The sequence below is a fragment of the Macaca fascicularis genome, chromosome 14, assembly GCF_037993035.2.
Source record: "Macaca fascicularis isolate 582-1 chromosome 14, T2T-MFA8v1.1".
NCBI classification, from domain to species: Eukaryota; Metazoa; Chordata; class Mammalia; order Primates; family Cercopithecidae; genus Macaca; species Macaca fascicularis.
In genome coordinates, this window is record NC_088388.1 from 104,916,949 (window position 1) to 104,935,835 (window position 18,887).

Below are 18,887 nucleotides of genomic sequence, written 5' to 3' on the forward strand. Positions count from 1 at the left end.
GAAAACTGGCTTATGAGCAAGTAAGAACACTTCCAATCACTTTTTCTTTTCCATTGGCTTTTGTTTTGTTTGTTTACTTATTCATACCCTTCATTGTTCTAAGAAGAACTAGAGTAAATGCTTCTAAAATATGTTTTCAAGTATGTTCTCTATTTGGCAGGTTGGTTACTGGAATGATATGGATAAGTTAGTCTTGATTCAAGATGTACCAACTCTTGGCAATGACACAGCCGCTATTGAGAACAGAACAGTGGTTGTAACCACAATTATGGTAAGTGTTGGTCTATGCTTTATGGTGTTCCGTTTTGTCCACAGGCAATTTTAACTCCCAGCGATGGTGAGCAGGGAGGGCAAAGCTGACTGTTAGCAATGGTGACATGGGTGTTCTGATCCACAAAAGCCTATTGAGGCTTTGAATAGGTTCGTCCTAAGCTTTGAGTACATATAGTACTTTTATTTGTATTATCTTTTGTCACATTGTTGTTCTTGGAAAAATGCTCAGATGTTACACATTGAGACTGTCAAACTCTAGTTGGAAATGTATGAAATGCTAAGACCCTAAAGCACAAAACAGTGAACATGACAAAGGTCAACCACCAATCACATAAATATGTCCAGTAGTAAACATATTATTATTGTTACTATGTTTTTAAAAAGCCAATGTAATAATAATAGTGTTTAAAATTATAATTTTCAGGTAGTTTAATCATTGGATAATGATTGTATTGCCTGTTTACAATAGCAAAGATGTGACTGTGAAGATTTTAATGAGCATGATTTATACAACTAAATGATTTAGGAATTAATTTTATTTTTATTTTGAATGAGAAAAGGGTTTTCTTTCACCGATTATTTTTCTCATTGACCAGTGAGAAGTACACATTATAGTTTATTGAAATTCTAAAATTTAAGAAGAATACGATAGCTTCATTCGGCCACATCACAAAGTGAAAAGTCCTCTAAATTTTAAGACTGCTTTTTCAAAGAGATTCTGATGAAATTACCTTTTAAATAATAGAATATCTTATGTATTTTTCTCTTCTAAAGTCAAACGTGCCCTTTAAAGTCAACGCTAGTCAAAAGAGATCAACAATTGGTGACCTTTTCTATCTCATTTAAAGTTGCATATACTCAGTTCACGTCTCTTTAGGCAAAACAAGTTTTAAATTATTTATGGAAATCTTACTCTAAATAAATGGAAGTATTTTATGTAATTTAGTTTTTAGCTTTTGTCATTTTTAGTTTCAGGTTTTTAGTAATGTTGAGTTGTTCCCAAAAATGATATGAAGGTTAAAGCATGAAAATTCCAGAGAGAAGCCTTCATATGTTGCACTTAGTTTTAACCGTGTTGCATCACCAGTCAGCAATTTAATGTAATCTGACAAGCCTTCAGCAGACGTTTATGATTTTAGAATGCAAACCAACCAACAGAGTTTTTGTGTAAACCTTCTAACTTAATTGTATAATATTTGCATGGGACTTGAAAGCAATATATATATATATGTATGTTTCTTTTCCTAAAAAAGACACAGTAATGGAAAGTCATACTTCAGTACAGTCCTCCTCTTTTCAGCCTCTGATGAAGAATCCTATTTTAAGAAATTGATCAAGAAAGAAAAGAGTTCCACGCTGTTCGACCATTCCTAACTAAGGCTCAAGTCTTGTTCTCCAGTGTAGTAAATTTAAGCTTATTTTTCATGTGGGATTCTTCTTGGATGACCAACTCTGGACTACCAGAAAAAAATTTTTTTTTAAGTTCTGTGACTTTCCTGAGATACTAGAACAAAAGAAGAATTAATCTTCATCTTTCTCAAGAAATAGATGTTGACAAAGAATCATTTAGTGATTCTGACATATCAATTCCCCTATCTTGAAATGAGGTCACTGTACGTAAATGATGGAATTATATCACTCCATTTCCAAGGGTAGATTTTCTATAAGTAAATATCTTGGAATTTGTGTGCTTGTTTTCTGAATATATACAGTTGTTTTCTTTAAAGATCTCTTGGAATTTTGCCTGTTCTGTGTGAAATAAAGTGTTTTAATGTGCATTACATGTATGATATAGAGAATCTCCTTTCCATCCCTGTTATTAAAGGGACTGGACAAATAATTCTTAAAACCAAAATACTGAATTAATTTTGCAAGCATGGCTAGTTTCCAGGAAGCATGCTATCAACAAAAGACTAAAAATGACTAAAAAAATCCAACTGTTTTCTATATATATCTATATATAGAAATATATAGATAAAGGATATTCTGTAAAGTTATATGTTGTTTGACAGTAAAGTCATCAATATTTTTGCTATCAAAATAGTATAATACTAGCATCTGTCTTTTTGTATGAAAATGTAATCTTTATATAAATAATACCTCTGGTATTTGCAACTGCATAATCATTCAGTAATTCAAAAAGACATATACTAGAATCCTGTTTCTGAAAGTGTTCCTTCAATTTGCTTTTGTTGAAAATGGTAGTCCAGGACCTGTAATATCCCTCCACTTCCTTCATTATGAAAGAAATCCCTTGTAGATAAACAAGATGTTGGCATCTGCATGTAATTATCCCCAAATTCAATTGAAAACTCACAATACAGATGGAATTGGCTAGACATTTTAATATATGTGATACCTATATCTAGATATAGAAGAAGGCTGACAGTGAGCACTGGATATAATTCATTTTGATTGACATTGATATGGTGTTATTGTTTTTCCAGTTGTCTGTCCTTTGTGTATGTTGTTATTTATATGTTGATATACTGTAACACTATATGCTATTGCTAAATAAAATTGATTGAGAAATTCAGTTACTCATAAATATTTATTGAGCGTCTGCTATGTACTAGGCACAGTTCTAGGCCCTGGGGATATGTCACAGACAAAAATCCTGCACTCAATGAAACTTATAGTATATTCAGAGAAAGCAGACCGGAAACATAATTAAGAATTATATTAGCTATCTTTATTAAATATAATGTAGCATTAACTTTTTATGGCTGTTGAAAGTTATTTTTTCTTATAACAGTGTTGTATATCTTCAATGTGATTTTCATTTTAATAATAAATTTATTCTACCTGACTATAATCATACTGAATATACCACAGCAAAATCTAGTAGAAACTAAATTAATATCATCATTTTTATCTTTAAGTCTTGTTGACTAAAAATTTTACAAAATCAATAAAATTTATAAGACTGTGACCATATTGATTTAACTTTTTGTATTAAAAGTAATAATTTCTGCAAATAACCCAAAGAAGCCATATCTATTCCATGTGGTTTGGATAAATACAGCAATTGAGGGAAAAGCCATTTACAGTAGATCTTGGGAGAAGGGAGGGTGGTGTCTTCCTCTGTAATCTTACTACTTTCTTGGCTATTGAACTCTCTGGAAAAGGGGAGATAATACAATGATGTTTCAGACGAGCTCCTCTTTTTCCCAAGGCTTTACTACCAAAGTTAAGAGATGCTTATGATGCATTGCTCAGCTACAAAGATATTTCTTACCATCTCATGAACATAACAATCCTTTAAGCAAACTTTCCATAAAACCAAATGTATTCACTCCAGTATCAGAATTACGTTACAAACCTAAAAGCAATTATCCTTATCACACATGATCTTTCCAGAGCTTACGTTTTGTACTTTTTATAACATGCTTGATATTTTTTCTTCTCTATGTAAAATTCTGTAGATGCACTATACATATGTATGTGCATTATAACATACACACACATATTTATATAAAAATACTATATATATATACACATGCATACAGAAATTAAAATGTATTTTCTTCCTTATAAAAAAATTAATTTTCCTCTTTCACACACATCACTCACTGAAGAGCTTATAAATCAGTTAGTTTTTAAATGATTTTGGCTACATTTAAATTTTTTCAGCCATTAGATTTACTTATTTTTTTCTGAATTGAATAATAATATCTTAATCTTCACTTTTAAGAATTTTATCTATGGGATAAATTATCTACATCCATTAAGATTTTTGGAGAAAACCAAATATCCACATAGAAAACAACATTGGTTAACACTGATCACATTATTGTAACAACTTTTAATAGTAATTGTAATAATTATATTTGTGATGTTTAGAAAATTTTGAAGCCTTTCTAATATTTTGTTTTGATAGTTCCACTTTTGCTAAATACAAATGATCCAAAAAAATTTCCTTGGTAGGAAAATTATATTTTATTGATTAAAAATCATCTTAATTAATTTACATAAATACTTCCATAAGTAAGCCCTAATGTAGCAGCTTTAAACAGAGAGTGACTTCTTTCCTGAAAAGCAGAGCAGATGTAGAACCCCATTCATCAGAGAAACTATCTTAATATAAAACTCCTGTTCATTAAGAAGAAATGTATTTTAAATAACTTTTTAAGAAATTACTGTCCTGCAAAGCATAGTAGTTGATAATAATCATAGCAGGTTATATACATAAGACAGAAATAAGAGGTTACTCTATCCTTCTGATCATTCCGTTTTTATTCAAAATCGAACACTTGGGAATTCATAAGGCTGTTTTACAAAGATATCCCCACAAATCCTCCTTAATGATTTGCCAGAATTTATTTATTACATTGAAAAGATTTTGTATTTTCTTCCCCCTTAGTAGCCCCCAAACTTTGTATTAACTCTAATATGAAGTGTTCGAAGAGCTACTTGCAGACAACTTGTCAGATTGAGCATGGAGGAAATGAAGAGGTTGGGCGAATGTTGAATATTTGCTACTCTTTTGGACTTGACATGAAAGCAAAGCAAAATGAGACACAGTCAAAGAACCAGCAGAGCTGAGCAACCATGAGCGACATTGTTCAAGGAAAGCCTAGCCGTTCTCTTCCTTTAACCTCCCCATCTCCCTGGGTGCGATCATGTCATTTCTCTTATGCTGTCTGCATCACTCATCTTGAATCTCAGTAATTGTTTATGTTCCTGGATAGGCAAAAAAATCTAACTGCATTTCTAATCAACATCTGCAGTAAGCTGAAGTCTTTTCTAGTCTTTGTTGGTTTGCTCGGCAGGAAAACAATGACCTGATGGACTCCTGCTGTCCAAAATAAAAAAGAAAGAAAAAAACTGAAAAAATGAAAGAAGACATTAAATAAATATTTTACTCATATAGACGTGGGCCTGCTTCAGAAGAGATAACCTAGCATTTGTTAATATTTACTTTCCTTTAGAAAATCTGAATCAGAATTTCTGATAAAATTACTTTATAATGATACTGCTATTTAGGAAACACTGATAGGCCAGGATATCTTTGTATTTATTTAGTGCATTCTCTATGCCAGACACTATGAGAAGAAATTGAAAGGTTTTTATCTACACTGTTTACATAGAAGATCATATGAAGAATTTCATTAAATGAATTTCATAAAAATGCAGAAATGCATTTCTTTAATCTTGTTCCCTCATTAAGTCATATGAAATCTCAATTAATGGCACATATTTTGATAAATGCAATAAGTGCTTCAAAATTTTCCAGATATTTCATTAAGTCATATGGAATCTCAATTAATTGCACATATTTAGATAAATGCAATAGTTTCAAAAATTTCCAGATATTTCAAAATTGGCTAAGCACAGTGGCTCATACCTGTAATCCCAGCTGTTTGGAAGGCTAAGGCTAGTGGATCACTTGAGGCCAGGAGTTCAAGACCAGTCTGGCCAACATGGTGAAATTCCATCTCTACTAAAAATATAAGAATTAACCGGGAGTGGTGGTGTACACCTGTAATCCCAGCTACTTGGGAGGCTGAGGCAGGAGAATCGCTTGAACCTAGGAGGTAGAGGTTGCAGTGAACTGAGATCGCACTACTATACTCTGGTCTGGGCAACAGAGCACAGCTAGACTGTCTCTCAGAAACAAAAACAAAACAAAATATCAAAATGTAGGATCAGCTCCCACCTCTTTCACTTGTTAGCTCTGTGAAATTGAACAACTGGCTTAACCTCCCTGAGTCTTCACTGTCCCATCTGCAAAGTGGGAAATGCCTACCTCAATGTGCCAGTGTCAAAAGTAAATGAAAAGACATGAAGAACTTTACATTGTGCCCAATACATAGTAAGCACTAAATAAGTAAGAGCTACCATTGTTTTTCACTACTATATTTTATTATTGTTCCCCACACCTTATACTCCTTTGCCATTATTACCAAAAAAAAAAAAAAACAGTGACTTTCATTACAAGAGAACAAGGGGCATACTTTACTTATTTTTGTGTCCCTATCACCCAGCAAACTGCCTGGCACACAGTAGCTGCTTAATAAATGTTTGATTAAATAACAAATATGTAGCTTTTATTGAAGTAAATTGTTCATTATATAATGTAGTAGGCATTTAGCAAATTAGATTATAAATACTAGCTAGAGAAACTTGCACACACAAGCTAATACAGTAATATATGTATTTGAGTACAAAAATTCATGTGTTCAAATATTGCAGACACTTGTGAATTGACCTTCAACCGTAGTACCAAATGGAGCCTTAGCTATACCCCTTTCGAAAAACTCTTAAACTTGTTACACTTATAGATGATAGTTGTACAACCATTTCAATCTGAATTGAAGCATTTTACAAATATGTGGCTCTTGCTTTTTTCTAAATACTCTTCCATATTTTAAAATGGTTATTGTAAAAAAAAAAGAGAGAGAAAATGTAAGAATTAGCTCCTAATGACTATTAATATTCTATAGCATATTTTAGAAAATAATAATGCTTTGCAACAATTCACCAACTTTATAACCACATTTATAGTTTGCTAAACTCTTTACATTTTCACAATGTTTTCCATAAGCTACTGCATAATTTTCATCTATCTAAAGAAGAGACAATTGGTTGCCTTAATTTTATGTGTGGAAGAACTTTCTACCCAATTCCAGAGTTAGAATATTCATCAAATTCAAAAAAGTTGGAGGCTTCTGGGTCATTTGACCGTGCCAACCTAAGGCAGGATTTAAGAACACAGTAGAAGGACCAATCCTGGACAACTGCCCACTGTAGAATTATTTAGGGCCTCTCTATGAGAAAATAAAATGTCCTATAATTCACATGTTTTATTAAATTTTTAACAGAGGTTCTACATTTATGAAGTACTTAAAAACAATATCAGAATTAGTGTAGGTTGCCATGTTATTCATCCAAAGCAACTTGCCTTCTATTCTAGAATTTTAAGAGCAAATTCAACTTCCCCAATTATGAATTTTCTGGGGAAAAAGAAAAGACTTTTATGAGAGATTACCAAATAAATGTTACAGTACAATTCTATAAAATATGAATACATGATCTCAATAATGTAGCCAAAGGTGGCCACTCCTTGACTGCAAATGACTGGGAAAACTCAGATGTGACCAGGGACTCTCTCAATATTATGTGTTCAGCAGGTCTATCTTTGTTTGGTGGCTTTAGGTGCCACTTACAAAATCAAGTGCTTTTTGCTAAAATGTCTCTTCAGTGCATGTCTTTTAATGGTTTGGTTTAAGGGTGTGTGTTGTGTGTGTGTGTGTGTATGTGTGTTTAACTGAAAACTGTAGTAATTATCAGCCACTGATAACCTTTTTCATTTTATCAGGATTTCTATCATAATTATTCATCAAATTTTCTGTCTCACTTGCTTAGAAAACTAAATGGGAATATCACCTCAAGTGTATGCTCATTACAATTGGAGGAAAATTATCAGCATCACTAGCGAAATGTTTTACAATACAACTAAAGTTCATGAAGCACAAACTATATTTAAAGCCAAAATACTGGACATTAGGAAAGCAGATTTAATGCAAATAACTATTTAAGAATTTTTAACTATTAATTCATTTTTTCTTTGAATGATAGTGTACCAAGTGCCTGCTCTGAGAAAGTCATCTTGCTAAACACTAGAGATCAAAGAAAAATGACGTAACCTTTTTCTTAAAGGAAGTCACAGTTGAATGTGGCTAAATAATATGCAGACTATGGAAACCTGTGACCTTGAATTAGTCTTTTATTAGGTGAAGCTGACTAATGAATAGTCTTTAATTTCATGAAATATTTTAGAAATACTCATTTCATTGCCAAAGAAGATAATTTATGCTTCTCTAGATAATTAGTAACTGATGCTTCTCCCATCACAGTCATAGTGCTAGGTTTTTAATACTTACTCCAAAGGAAATTTAAAGATTTCCATTTTAGCATCCAATGCAAAGCAATTTAATCTCTGCTACCCATACTTACATATTCATCTGTTTTATTATTGATTTCTAGCTACACAAAATCAGTATGTATGCCAATACTAAATACAATCTTTTGTCAAATTCTGAAATTGGAAATTTACATAAGGTTTTTCAAATGTTTTATAATTTCTCCTTTACAGTTCTACTTCTCTCATTATAGGAATCCCCATATGTTATGTACAAGAAAAATCATGAAATGTTTGAAGGAAATGACAAGTATGAAGGATACTGTGTAGATTTGGCATCTGAAATTGCAAAACATATTGGTATCAAGTATAAAATTGCCATTGTCCCTGATGGAAAATATGGAGCAAGGGATGCAGACACAAAAATCTGGAATGGGATGGTAGGAGAACTTGTTTATGGGGTAAGCAAATCAACTTATTGAAGAATTTACTTACATATACCTGAAGCTTCTTTTCCCTTGGGCACATAACAATTTTTAAACGTCTATTACTGTTTAATTTGCAGCTACATTCCAAGAAGCATAATCAGTGTTCAAATCTTTCTTTATTTTATTAATAATGCAATCCACAAACAATGAGAAAAACTGACACTTGATAAGATCAAAATTAGAAAGAAGATAAAAATTCAGAATATGCAGTCCTAGTTTTTTTAAATGACTTCAGGATCTGGAGTGACTGTTCTTTTAAGTTTGATGCTGCCGTGTATAGAACTACAAAACAAATATAATAGTAATCTTGTACTTGATAACTGTAGGAACAGGTTTCCTTCAACCATATAAAGATGGTCATTATTTTAGATAGTTATTTATACCTCCATTGTTTGTAATTACTCATAGATATCTTTTAAGTAATTGGTGAGGCAATCACTATATTACTTTATCCTCTATTAAATATTCATCAATAATGTCAGATTCTTACACTTCTGCTGAACACAGTAAATTTAAACTTTATGCAGTGCCGTCATTTTTTATACTAGTATACATAGCAAAACACAAAAGCTAGAATTTATTCCAAAGTAGACCTCACATGAAAGCATGTTGTGCTCCTCCCTTGAGTGTACTTGATATTGAGGGTACATATTCATAGCTGAGGGCAAATACAGCATAAATGTTCCTGCCTGAATCAGAGCAATATCAAGATCAATGTCTTCAGCTACCATTGCAAAATGTCAAAATCAAACTGGCAATTATCACATGCTAGTGATAGCATAATATTTCAGAAGTCCAGAAACCAAATCTGTAGCTCGTAGGAAACTCTATTCATCAAGTAACCATTAAAATAACATATACTTGAAATGTAATATGAAATTTCCTAAAAGCCAACTTATATTTCACCTTCAAAATGTAGTCTGATTAATCCTCACAAGACCACTTTGAAATGGAGAATTACACAGAATCATCCTTCTTCAGAAAACAATAAAGATAGAAAGATTTAGAACATAACTGAAGTCCTAGGAAGGACTCGCTTTCCAAGCCAGAACTGCAATTCAAGAGTTTCATGATTCTGCATCTTGCCTTTTAGACCATGAAGCAATGAACATTATTTGCACAGTAGAGTAAAGTAACTAAAACCTCTGCAGAATGAGGAAATTGTTTGACATTATGAAGCACCTGGTTAGTTTTATATCCATAGGAAAGAATTGCTGACTGCTTAGGTGACCCTAAATGAGAAAAAAAAAAGGAGTTTAAAAAAATAGCAAAATGTATTTTGCCACAGAGTTCATTGACTGTTTCATATTGAGCTTTAAATTTCAAAGAAAAGGGTTTCTAAAGCATTTGTTTTTTGGTTAATATTTTAAACTTTTGATACAGTAAGCATAACTTAGATGTTAATATTATTGAAGTTGTTAGAACTACTGTAATTCATTCCCTTTAGAAAATACTCTTGCATATTTCATCTCAAAAAATCATACTTGGATTACCAGTTAGTTATGAACAGCATAACTGACGTGAGTTACTTTCTGGGGCACTTGTCATACATCTCTTCTCTGGAGTCCCTACCCACTGGGAAACCCAGACTCACTCTTTTACAAGTGTTCTGACCACATTTCATTCAGGGCAAATTGTTTAAATAATGAAAACAAAGGATATGAAGGGAGTAGCATAATTCATGGAAAAGTTATGTCAGTCCTATACATGTCACAATAACAAAAAGTCCCAAAGTTATGCAGTTCTCAAAGAGACAAAAGATAACATAATGGCTATTAATATCATATTCATATTCATTCCTCAGCCAGTCTGCAAGTGGTTAAAGACTCCAATCTCTGATGCTTGAGTTGTCCACTCTTTTCCCAAAAGGAATCTTCTTCCGGGTCTCTTACACATTCCACAGTCTAGGTACTTTCCATTTTGGTGTCTGCAAAGTCTATACTTGTTTCTCAACTTTTTTTTGTTTGTTTGTTTGTTTGTGTTTCCTACTGCTAACACATACATGAGTGCCTGGTTCCCAGGACCCTACTAAAACTAAATCCATTCTCTTCTATAGAACAAAGCCTAATATGTCTAAATGATTAACTTTGCAAAATTATTAAATTTGGATTCATTATATTTTTTTACTTTACTCCTTGCAAACTTTGTTGCTATAACTGTAATGAACCGATTGTCTGTGAAGCATTTACATGTTATCCAACACACCATGTGTGAGACCCAGAAATCCAGAACCTCTCTCACACTCAGGTCCTTTTTGCTACCATGCCTGTGCAGTAAAGCAAGTTCACCCTGATTTCATGCAGTGTGCTGCTTCAGGGTCATCTCCTTGGCCTCTACCACACTTGGTGTGTGTGTGTGTGTGTGTGTGTGTGTGTGTGTGTGTGCGCGCGCGCGTGTGTGTTAATCCAAGGCAATAATTCTCAAAGCACATTCCACTAGCAGCAGAATTACCTGTGGGAGACATTTTACACACTCAAATTTGGAAATTACTGAGAGGTCATGAAACAATGCACATGCAACATCCCCGATGTTGGCAGAGGAAGCCCATGTGTAACCTATCTCTACTAGTCTCTTTCTAGACTCTCACATATCTCTAACTTTTTGAAAGTGTCCCTCATTGGACATGGATGTCACCACCTTCATCCGATGTTCACTTTCTATGGCACTTAGTTTTCTGTTCAGAAAACACCTGTATTTCTCTTTATGTGTCTTTTTAAGGTTTCTTCCCTCACTAGTGGGAACTTATATAAATTAAAAATTTCAGAACATACCTCACAGAACAATGTAGTATGTGAAAGGAGGCATTTCAAGTAAGTGAAAAGATGTGTTATTTATTTATTCCTATTGGTAAAGGAGGATGACAACTTGGAAAATTAACAATTTTCTAACACTTCATCATCGAAGATACCAAAAAGTGATAGGAGAATTACAGATACTAGAATAAAATACATAATATTGATAGGAAAATGATTTTTCTAAAACATGAAACCAAAGGCTGAAAACACACAAAAAATAATTTTATATGGCTACGACAAAATTTAAAACCTATGTATTGCAAGAAAAGACCTAGAATTAAGTTACGGAAACAAAACAATTGATCATTAGGGAAAAAAATTGCAACACATATGGGAAATAAAAGTGAACATTTTAAATATATTTTAAAGTGCTCACAATTTAGGAAGTTAAAAAAAAATGAATACTCAATATGGAAAAGTGGGGGCAGATTATGATAGTAATACATAAAAGAACAAGTAGCTATTTGTTTTATAATAACAAATTCAAATTAGTACAAGGAGATCTAATTTCCTTCCAGATAATTGGGGAAGACAAGTAAAGATAAACAGGTCTTTTCTGAGGTTTAAGACTGAGCATGCCTTTACATAGTGCTGGAGACAGTAGAAATTTGCATAATATTTCTGGAGAAAAGCTGGGCACAGCACATTATAAGCATTAAAAAGATTATTACTGTTTAGACGGGCCATTTCATTTCTACAAATTTATCTTAAATAATTAAAACATGTGTTAGGATTTGTCCTCAAAGATGTTGCATAGCTTCACTGTTTTAAATTTTATAAAACTGGAAACAATATGAATATCCCTCAAACTTAAAAAATGATTGAGTACATTTTGATATTTTTCCAATAAAGCATTTGCAATCATTAAAACTTACTTTTAACTTGTATACTGAAATGGAAAAGTGTTCATTATATTATTTGAGAAGAGAAACAGAGTTGTAAGATGTAATGTTCTACATTATTCCTTTTTAAAAGAAATTAAAAATACTCTTCATAGAACAAAGTCTTTCAGAGTATATAGAAAGAAAAAACAAGAGTAGGTGATGGGAATAAAGATAACGTTTCCTAATAGGCTGGGTCATACTAATAAAATCATTAAAATATACTGATTTTTCTAAAGCTAGTTCACATATTACTTATGCAACAAAAATTATACACATAATGATAGCTATGGGGAAAGTAATAACCTTCCAGCAATGGTCTGAGTCTTGTATATATGGGCTTTTATGATGTGAACAAAGTTTATTCCCTCTTAAAGGCATATGTGGTCAATTCTCAGTCACCCAAGGAGACGTGACTAAAACGTACCTTCCCCATTCTTACCCCGCAGTTGCCCTTGTATCAAGCCCTTGGCCACTGTATAGAACCAGGAGTCCGAGGATATGTAAGAGTCATTGTAAGAGTGGCAGCCTCTATGTAAGAATTTGTATGTCTGAGCATGTTTCTGGTTCCATTTTAACGTCAAGTATATTCCTTTTAAAATAAATTATCAAAACTCCCTTTTATTTGTAGATCATGTGATAGTTTAGTTTTTGCACTACACTTGATTCCAGGTGATTTTAGAGGTGGGGTGATTTACACTCTACACCTTATTTCACTTGATTTTAGAGGTGGTGGTGATCTAACAGAAGCAGCCCAGGCTCAAATCCCAGAGCTGCCATGATGTGTGAATCTCCCTTCTCTGAATCTCAGTTTCATCATCTAGACAATGATAAGTATACGATTCTTATGAGGACTAAAAGAGAAGCTATTCAAAATATTTAAATCAGCATCAGATCAGCATCGGCCACAGAATCCCTTAATAAATGCTCACTATTACCTTATTAAGGCTTCCAATAAATAATCACAATAACATTATGAGGTAAACAGGGAAAAAGTATCCTCATTTTACAGCTATAGAAACAAGCTCAGAAAAATTGCTCAAAATCACAGAACTCTGAAAATGGAGGCTAGTGCCTTATGATTATAATATCTGAGAAATGAATCTACTGTTTTTCAAAATCTTTTTTTTTAATGAAGGTGGAGAAATCAAAATATGTGAATAGCAAGAAATAAATGCCAATTTCCAGATTTGTGTGTGTGTGCTGAATTGGAAAATATCATCAAACAACGCATTTTCTTTTATCATACAAGCACAGGCTTTATGATCTGTTTTCTCATAGCTGGAAAGGCATAAAAAAGAAAAGACTGTTTGAAATTTGCAAGTCATAATATTAAGGGATGGCCAAGTAATGAATCAGTGGCAATGCTCCAAATGAAACAGAAAAGGCTGCAACATAGCAGCGTTCCTGGCCAGGAAATTCACAAATTCAGCCATATGGAAAGATTGTCAAGTCTCCTCTGCAGTGTCCCAGATCCTTAAAGACTAATACAGTAATTTGAGTTCAACTTATTTTTGCTTATCCACTCTTTTTCTATTTTCTTTCCTTTTATCTAATTACTGGAACCTATAAAAATGTTTTGTGCAACTTAAGTAATATCTTATGAAAAAATTTCTATTCATTTTCGTATCTATCACTAGTCTTATTCATTTTTGGCACTCCAAAAATAAATGTAGAATAAATGCATGACTGGTTAGCTTTAAATGGATCATTCCAATGCTAATTGCTTCATGAAATTCATTAACCTATGTGTCTCCATGTGTTTTTTCTCTTATAGAAAGCAGAGATTGCTATTGCCCCTCTGACAATCACTTTGGTACGAGAGGAGGTCATTGACTTTTCTAAACCCTTCATGAGTTTGGGCATATCTATCATGATCAAAAAGCCTCAGAAATCCAAACCAGGAGTGTTTTCCTTCTTGGATCCTCTGGCCTATGAGATTTGGATGTGCATAGTCTTTGCCTACATTGGTGTCAGCGTGGTCTTATTCCTAGTTAGTAGATTTAGTCCATATGAGTGGCACACAGAAGAGCCAGAGGATGGAAAGGAAGGACCCAGCGACCAGCCTCCCAATGAGTTTGGCATCTTTAACAGCCTCTGGTTTTCCCTGGGTGCTTTTATGCAGCAAGGATGTGACATTTCACCCAGGTTAGTTTCAAATCTCTTAAGTTCTTCACCAATTTCCCAGTAATTCTAAATGTTGTGCAAATTATCTCTCCACATGTTCTTTTCCTGAAGACAGAGGACTATTTGAAACACAGGAAAGACTTGCAATTCCCAAATAGCAGTTTCTTCCAAATTAGCACAAAATGTGGATATATCATAAACATTAACTTTCTCAATAGCAAAGAAACTATGCAATCTATCAGAACTCTCAAAAATCATTTAGTATTAATATTTCATTCACTAGTTTGACAAATGGAAACTGAAACCTAAATTGTAGAATAGGAATTCATTTCCACTTTGTTTCCTTTTAAAAAACAAACACTTTTGCTATTATTGCAATTTTTTCCTATTATTGTTGTTGTTGCTCATTTTCAGAAATTAATGTTGGACTTAATTCTCATCTCACATAGCTTAAGGGAGATACCTGGAACCTGAGTCAACATAGTAGGTACCAGATATACATTGTTTTATATAGCAATGAATAAATTAGCTAAGCAATAGGCAAGAAGCCAACCATGCAAACACTATGCTAGTTTTATGGAATGTTTTTCACTATCTGTGGAGTCATGGCTCCCTTCCTTTGAATACCAATAAGATATAATTTAACCATTATATTCACCAAAAATGCAACCTTCTTTTGCAAGAAAAAATACCTTATTTTTCTCATAAAGTAGCTGAAGGTGTGAAAAGTACTTGCTTTAATTGTTGACTATATATTAGCATCACAAATATATAGATTTCTTCCTTTTTAGAAATTTATGCTTTCTCAAAAAAGAGACATTTGGGGCACAATGCAATTTGTGTTTCTTAAGACCTAGGAAAATTATAAATATGCCTAAATTCCAGTAACATAGGAATCTGACTCGAAAACTTTCAATTAAAGAACTAAACAGAAATCAAAGTAAATCAAGTAATGGTTTTTAAAAGCCAGGAGTAAGCAAATATTAAGTTAAACCCAATAGGTGTCTCTTTTATAATCACAAGTATTATAATAATGGAGTATTTTAGCTTTGTAAATGCCATGAAAAATATGAAATCATTCTTCAAGTTTTCAAACAAATGTTTTACAACAATTTGCCACAGGAATTTTAAGTAGTTTGATGGTTACGATAAGTGAGTTCAATGATGAACATTCTCTGAATTTTTTTACTCACCCCCTTCTCACATTTGCTCTGCACTCATACTCACCCACACATCCTTGATACCAGAGAAAGAGTGAAGAGAGAAAATCATATATCAGTGTGTAAAGATGCTTTGAGACATGGTTCAACCTCCACTTAGCTCAGGAGTAGACTATCAAGCAAACAAACAAAAAATCCTCAACTATGGTCACTTCAAGACCAATTCTAGACCCTCATCTCACCTTGGCCTAAGTTCCATCATCCTGGCAGGGCTCTGACTAAAGGTAAAAACAAGTTCTCTCCTTTTGTCTCAGAAAGGTATCTACCAACTTGCATCAAATCTAAGACCCCAGTCACTGTTCATATGTATTGCTACTCTATGTACCACAAAGAGAGAAATAATGCTGCCAATTAAACCATGATACTATATTTTATCTCATCAACCATAGGCTGCATCCTAATTTCAGAGATGCTAAGAAATGAGGGCAGGAGATTATTAATGAATTCAACTAAGTATTCCCCTTACACAGCTGAAGAAAAGCTATTAAGTTTTACATTTCTACCATATTCTTTAAACAATAGAAAGGAAATGGTTGTCATATTTTCAGTGGCATTTATATATTAAATACACCATAGAAGATATCAGATTATACAGAAATCTAGAATCATTCTTGAGTAGACTCTCAGAAAATAAAACAATACTTGCAATCATGATTTTTAAATGTGCATGGTGAATTGATGGTATTTCTTTTCTTTCTCTATGTTGGTTAGAGAAAGGAAAATGTGCATTATTTTATCCATGTTTAGATCCCTCTCAGGTCGAATTGTTGGAGGTGTTTGGTGGTTCTTTACACTCATCATTATATCATCTTACACTGCTAACCTCGCTGCTTTCCTGACGGTTGAGCGAATGGTCTCTCCCATAGAAAGTGCAGAAGACCTAGCCAAACAAACAGAAATTGCCTATGGAACACTGGATTCAGGGTCAACAAAAGAATTCTTCAGAGTAAGTTAAGGGAACAACTAACAATGAAATGTTTATCATTTTGAAATTCAGGCAATTTTTACAACAATTATATCATGGGCTTTAGCTATTATAAGGTTTACAAACACAATGGTAATAGCTACGTTTAAGGCTAGTACTTCTAACTGGATTTTATAATCACTTTAATTTGCAGAAGGTAATTGACTTAGTCATATTGCAAGAGGAACACTCTCTAGGGAGTAGTAACAATGAAAAGGTAATTAAAACAATTTTATAACATAATTTATCCAAAACATTCCAATGTTGATAATGCTATGATAATATTGGATCTGGTAAGACTGGATTTATGTATGATTTTGGGCTGATAGCATAAAAATGAAAACTTGACTTTTGAAGAATACATTCAACTTGCTGCATTTGAAACACAAAACCTTAATTGCAGATTATACTACTTATATGAGTTATATTATTCTATAATCTATTCTGTAACAATGAACTTCACAGCAACATATTTGCTTTCTCACAAGGTAATAACAGCAAGAACTTTTCCATTCTAGGCACCTCTCTAGGACATTGTATGGCATTTAGTTTGTGCTGATTTCTCTGCTTTGCAGATAAAAATTTTCCAATTGATATAACAGCATTACATATATGGATACCTGTATAATTGCATTATATATATGGATGTAATTGCATTGTATGTCCCTTTGACCTTCCATCAGAACAATAGAGGTTTTCTTTTAGGTTTCTTTAGTGTTTGTTCCATTATGGGGATGAATTCTTTTTATCAAAAAATCCTTTTTCTACTCATTTTAAATCCACAGCTATATGCTTGGTAATGTCTGATAACAGATAGGCATGCATTTTGTGACTTCAAAACCCCAAAATTAAAAAGTTGCCAGAGTGACTTTTTTATGAATATTGAACTAGGTGAAAACGAACACTTTTTATATTTGTGTCAATTGTTTAAACACTAGAATATGTAATAGCATAGAAGACAGAACATACATTTTATTACTTTCTAAGCTTTTGTGTGAAAGTAATAATAGTTCTTTGTTTGTGCCTACATACAGGACTTGAGAGATTACATTTCCATTTTAAATGTATTTATTTATAATCTTCTCACTCAATTCGGCTTAATAATTATAAACAACAAAATGTGCTACTCCTTAGGCCAGCTTTAACTTTTGTATACTTGAATTTCTGTAAGATATTTATCCTTTTTAAAGAAAATTGATTATAGTATCCTAATATACTTTAGATGTTTACATAATATCATAGCAAGAGCAAATCACTCAAAAACTCAAACCCATCCTTGGGCATTGTTTAGAAAAGAAACCAGACAATGAACAATGTACTTGTCAACAATTTGGAGTATTATTATATATAATCTAAAATGTATAAGTTAATTACAAAACACAGATTTTCTTAAAACTGTAAGTAATATTCATGACAGTAGATTTGATTAACAATAATCTATGGATAAAGCTAATTAAACAAACTTTTTTTAATTTACCTAGCACATCCCTATTTCTACAGCTTAATAATAGAAACATTACTACTCTAATGTATTTTAGCATAATTTCAGTACCATGCTGTCAGTTTATAACTGCTCCCATCCATAAGTAAGCAGGTAAAATTTAATGATTTCGCCTAAAAATCACTATGTATATGCATCAAAATAAAATACAAGTTTGTGCTATCATTTGCACTTTACTGAAAATTGATGACTGTCATTTAAATAAAGACATTATTTGCAGGCTCATCGTTCTGCCTTGAGTGATAAAGGGAAGAAGAAATGCTATACTGATTCCCTGAAAATATTTCAAATGTAACTCACTGTAAAGCTCTTCAGCATTAAGCACACTGAAAATGTTCATTTCTAATCTTTATAAAGTTAAAAATGCTTAAATTCAAAGAACTGGTGAGGTAGATAAGAGAATATATTAAGAGAAATATAAGAATGGGGAAACCTGCTTCCTAGATTTATGGAGTCTTCCATACAAACTGTGCAAGCACCATTCCTTGTTTCCTTTCTCTCCAATCCAACTTCAGTTTTTAAATTGGAAGATTTTTATAATATAGGTATCTATTGTTGCAGAACATTCGGAACTCTAATGGGACAAGAAAATAATTTCCCCTGGCAGCACGCTTTTAGGAAAGCATAAATTTGGGTTCTTTGATAAAAATTTCATTCATTTCTTACCCTGTTTGCCTCCCTCCTCTCCCATACATGTTGACCTGGTTTAAATAAACCATTTGTCTGATGGGCTGAGGAAACCAGAACGTGAAGTGTATTTTTGTACCTGTCAAA

At 32.7% G+C, this 18,887-nt stretch overlaps 1 protein-coding gene across 10 annotated transcripts in view; it reads left to right on the forward strand.

Annotated features, from left to right (window-relative positions):
- GRIA4 (glutamate ionotropic receptor AMPA type subunit 4) overlaps positions 1–18,887 on the forward strand; it is a 372,300-nt gene that overhangs the window by 299,512 nt on the left and 53,901 nt on the right. For 9 of the 10 annotated variants that reach the window (XR_012423660.1, XR_012423659.1, XM_005579503.4 and 6 more), the window contains exons 10-13: positions 161–271; positions 8,392–8,598; positions 14,079–14,449; positions 16,396–16,594. Coding sequence is in view for 8 of the 10 variants with exons in the window: in XM_005579503.4 (XP_005579560.1) it covers positions 161–271; positions 8,392–8,598; positions 14,079–14,449; positions 16,396–16,594 (888 nt within the window). In the remaining 2 variants the exon portion in view is untranslated. Of the gene's footprint in view, positions 1–160; positions 272–1,573; positions 2,810–8,391; positions 8,599–14,078; positions 14,450–16,395; positions 16,595–18,887 lie in introns of those variants that run through there. The other variant, XM_005579506.4, reaches the window with a different exon arrangement.